This window comes from Branchiostoma floridae, unplaced genomic scaffold (assembly GCF_000003815.2).
Source record: "Branchiostoma floridae strain S238N-H82 unplaced genomic scaffold, Bfl_VNyyK Sc7u5tJ_1341, whole genome shotgun sequence".
NCBI lineage: Eukaryota > Metazoa > Chordata > Leptocardii > Amphioxiformes > Branchiostomatidae > Branchiostoma > Branchiostoma floridae.
Genome location: NW_023365703.1, coordinates 244,244 through 248,229, shown reverse-complemented (window position 1 = coordinate 248,229; position 3,986 = coordinate 244,244). Strand labels below are relative to the sequence as shown.

General features: G+C 41.6%; 1 protein-coding gene across 1 annotated transcript; it reads left to right on the top strand.

Annotated features, from left to right (window-relative positions):
* The first annotated feature begins 474 nt into the window (after positions 1-474).
* On the top strand, positions 475-3,868 carry LOC118407424 (ribosomal oxygenase 2-like). The gene is made up of 4 exons (XM_035807899.1): positions 475-581; positions 2,306-3,127; positions 3,406-3,468; positions 3,680-3,868. Exons 2-4 carry the CDS (start codon positions 2,333-2,335, stop codon positions 3,851-3,853), a joined length of 1,032 nt encoding a protein of 343 aa, XP_035663792.1. The 5' UTR covers positions 475-581; positions 2,306-2,332; the 3' UTR covers positions 3,854-3,868.
* Positions 3,869-3,986: the final 118 nt, after the last annotated feature.

The following is a 3,986-nucleotide window of genomic DNA, read 5'->3' as shown; positions in this document are numbered from 1 at the left end:
ATTTCATCAACATAGTGATGAACTCCACAGCTGTGGAGTTCATCAATCCACGGTCCTTGGATATACCTGCATACATCCAACCCTCTGTCAATGTCAAAACCTCCCCTCAAGAGGTAACCCTCCTTTCCCGGAGGAAATAACAATTCTTCCAAGTTGGAAGCCGTTACAGAAAAGCCAAGACGCATAACCCGCATAGCTACCTTTAAACATCTGCTTGAAAGTCAATACTTAAAGTCAAGTCAGTATTAGCCAATAACTGCAGTTGACCACAGATTCGCTCTGCGGCGCTAGTGAACTACATTGGTGAAAAGAAGGCAGGCAATGAAGCGGGGGCCCTCAGATTAAAATTGTAATTACAAAAAGGTCACAAAAGTTGCAAAATAGACAAGAAAACTTATTGAAAAAATATATATTATATTTTATTTTAATATCATTTTGTGTGGAATTAACGGAATGACATACCTTTGTGAAGCTTACGTTCTATCGCCCTGACCACATGTGCGTGTCAGGGGTCAACGAAAGTTGTGGAAGTCGCAAGTTGTTTACCTTCACGTTTAAAGTCATAATCTACGCTAACAGCGGTAAGTGAGCGTTTCAAATGGATTCCTAACACAAAAGGAACCGTATAGATATCATCTTTCAAACGAAGGCTTGTCTGATCGCGATTAAAAGGAAGAAAGTGTCAAGTGGGGAGGGGGGCACGTCACAACGTGGGTAAATTTTAGAGTGAACGTAGTTGGTCTGTTGATAAGCAGCTTCTTCCCTTCAGATCGGCAAGTACACAAAAGTAACGGGTTCCGCACTGGTGTTCCAGTGCTGAATCAATAGGTCGAATCGGCCTCAGCACTGGTTTTCCAGTGCTGAAGGCCTGAAGAAACGTCAGCACTGGTTTTCCAGTGCTGAACGGCCTTGTTCGAGTGCTGAAGCTCCGTCGGCACTGGAATTGCAGTGCTGAACTCAATGCGAGCACTGGATTTCCAGTGCTGAACTTCTCCGAGCACTGGTTTTCCAGTGCTGAACTGACGTCAGCACTCGGGTACCAGTGCTGAACTCGCGGCAGAGGTCATTCAGCACTGGTTACCCAGTGCTGAAACCGCCGTCAGCACTGGAACCGAGTGCTGATATACAAAAGTAACGGGTTCAGCACTGGATTTACCAGTGCTCGGGAACTTTTCAGCACTGGAAGACCAGTGCTGTAAAAACTTCAGCTCTGGGCTTCCAGTGCTGACGTTTATAAAGCACTGGAACGTTCCAGTGCTGAACGTAATATTCGTGTACTAGTAGCATGCGTCCGTACGGCTGTCTGAGTTATTTCCTTTAGACTTAGGTATATCTGTGCGTGTTATTTAATCTCCAAGCAGATCTTGCGTGGCACTAGCTTTTACTAGCTTTAGACTAGAGTAGACACTTGTGATATTGTTAATTGTGTATACAGTTAATGGCACTCAAGTTTCTTTTCTTTTGGTCAATTGATACGAAAATTTTAAATCAACAAATCACATATTCTATACTTGTGGCAAAGTAGTGTCTTTTTAGTCAGAGGTAGACAACTCACAGTTGGTCTATCTGTGTGGTAAAGAGATCGCTTGTTTTTTTTTTTTTTTACATTTAGAATAGGTAGTTACAGGTGGACGACATTTTGTTACAGAATGTAAGTTCTTTTCACCAACTTTATACATTTTATACTCGGTTTCCAGTGCAGAATATTTGTCAGCACTGGATTTCCAGAGCTGAAATGTCCTCAGCACTGGAAATCCAGTGCTGATTGTAGTCTCATCACTCGGTTTCCAGTGCTGACAGGAGGGCCTTCAGTGCTGAAGCTGCCTCAGCACTGGATTTCCAGTGCTGATGCCGGCTGAGCACTGGACTTCCAGTGCTGACGACCACTTCAGCACTGGTGTTCCAGTGCTGACAGAGGAGACCGTTACTTTTGTATATTTGCTTCAGATCGGGATTGTTACTGTAGATGAAGAAAGTTAAAACATAGCTTTGTCAAAACCCCCGTGGTTGTAATAAATATAAGTAGCCACGGCAAGGCGTTTCAACAAGTTATGGATAGTCAGCAAAATTATAGGGTGAATGTGAATTTCATAAAAATTTGGTCAGGAATCAGTCTGCAGGAAAGGTCACTGCAAACTGTACTCTATGAGTGTGACTGGTTTATATCTGCTTCTAGATTTCGGCTGCACTACTTTTTCTTTTACCTGGGGGTTGCGTAGGAATACACAACTGTATCCTGCCATCAGTACTAGTACAATTATAGCCCTTAAATTAAGTACTGAAGAATGACTTGAATTTGTTTCAGGTGAAAAATGGCACAGCCATTGCGAACATGAAACCTTCTCATGTCCAACTGAAGAGACAGAAAAGGAGGGAGAACAGAAGAAAGAGTCGTGAGAAAAAGAGACTTTGGAACCTGAGGAACGAGTCTCTCACACTTGAAAAATCCACAGATACGTCACTGAAGAACTTCCCTGTAGAAGATACTGAACTTGTGCAGGAAACGAGTCAAACCTTTGTAAGTGGTGATAAAAACAAAAGAGACGTGATGGACCAAAAGAAACAGAGGAAGGAGATGAAACTGAAACAACCTTCTCCTTCAGATACAAGTAAGACAATTAAATCCCCCCCAAAAGCAAAACATTTGAAAGGTAAAGGCAAATGTCTTGCAGAAAACCCCACCAATAATGACAGTACTACAGGACAAGACTCAAAACAGAAAAACGGGTCAGAAAAGAGACCTTTGTCTCAAGGCAAAGAGAAGCCAACCTTGGCAAAACGTCTAAAAACAAAGAAGCTGGATGAAAAAGATAGAGTCAGCACTGTTTCAGGTAGTGGTCTGACTGCCAGATTTGACTTCAGCTCTCCTCAAAAGCTTTTTGAAAGCATCATTTCACCAGTGACATATGAGCAATTCTTTGCTGAATACTGGGAGAAGAAACCACTGATAGCTAAAAGGAATGATGCAGCAGTGTCAGAGGCATACAAGGCGCTATTCTCCAGGGATGTACTGAAGAAACTGTTGAAGAAGCATGACATAGAGTACATCAGGGATGTGAATGTGTGCAGATATGTCAGTGGGAAAAGGGAGTCACTGAATGGAACAGAAAGAGCCACATGTAAACAGGTGAGTAGATGTTAAACATATGCTATAGCCACCCATTTCACATTGTTTTTTCAAGGTATGGTGCTTATTGTTTTAACGTTATATATGATATCTGTTTAATGGTTCATTGAGTTTCATTGAGAGTCAACTTTGTACAAAAGAGCAGAAAGTTGTCTAAGTGTCAGATGTCATGAGCTGTACTCGTCATAGCCTCTTTGTCTCCTTTTGTCTTGTTCATTGAATCATTGGAAAAGGGTTCTTGGTTTATTGCTTTATTGATTGTTCTACGTTTTACACAGATTGATAAGCTGTTTGACCAGTCCAAGGCCACCTTACAGTTTCACCAACCTCAGAGGTTTCAGGTAACAGTGCCGTATACTATTATGTTTAATGCCCTACATTAGAATGACTGAAGATCAATGTAATTAAATTGTGCATATCAGTAGCACGCATACTTTACAATGTGCTGTTTAAGCTATATTACTTATAAGAAAGTGTGTGTAAAAGCTTTAATATCAACTTTTTCCATGTTATCAATCTAACAATGACTCTTCTGGTTTCCCCCTTTTCCAGGATAAGCTGTGGCAGTTGTGCAGTCTGCTGGAGTGTCTGTTTGGCTGTCTGGTGGGAGCCAACGTGTACATGACACCCCCGGGCTCACAAGGGTTAGCACCTCACTATGATGATGTGGAGGTAACTACAGATGTCATCACAATTCCACAAACCATTAAATTGTATATCTTTTAACCCAGCAAATGTCACACCAGTTCATGTAGTTAAATATATTTTAGCTTTTAACAGCCTTGACAGTGCCATTGTTAATGCCCCGTCAGTGACTGTAGTGACCAAAATTGTATTTGTATAATGTAACCTTGATGGT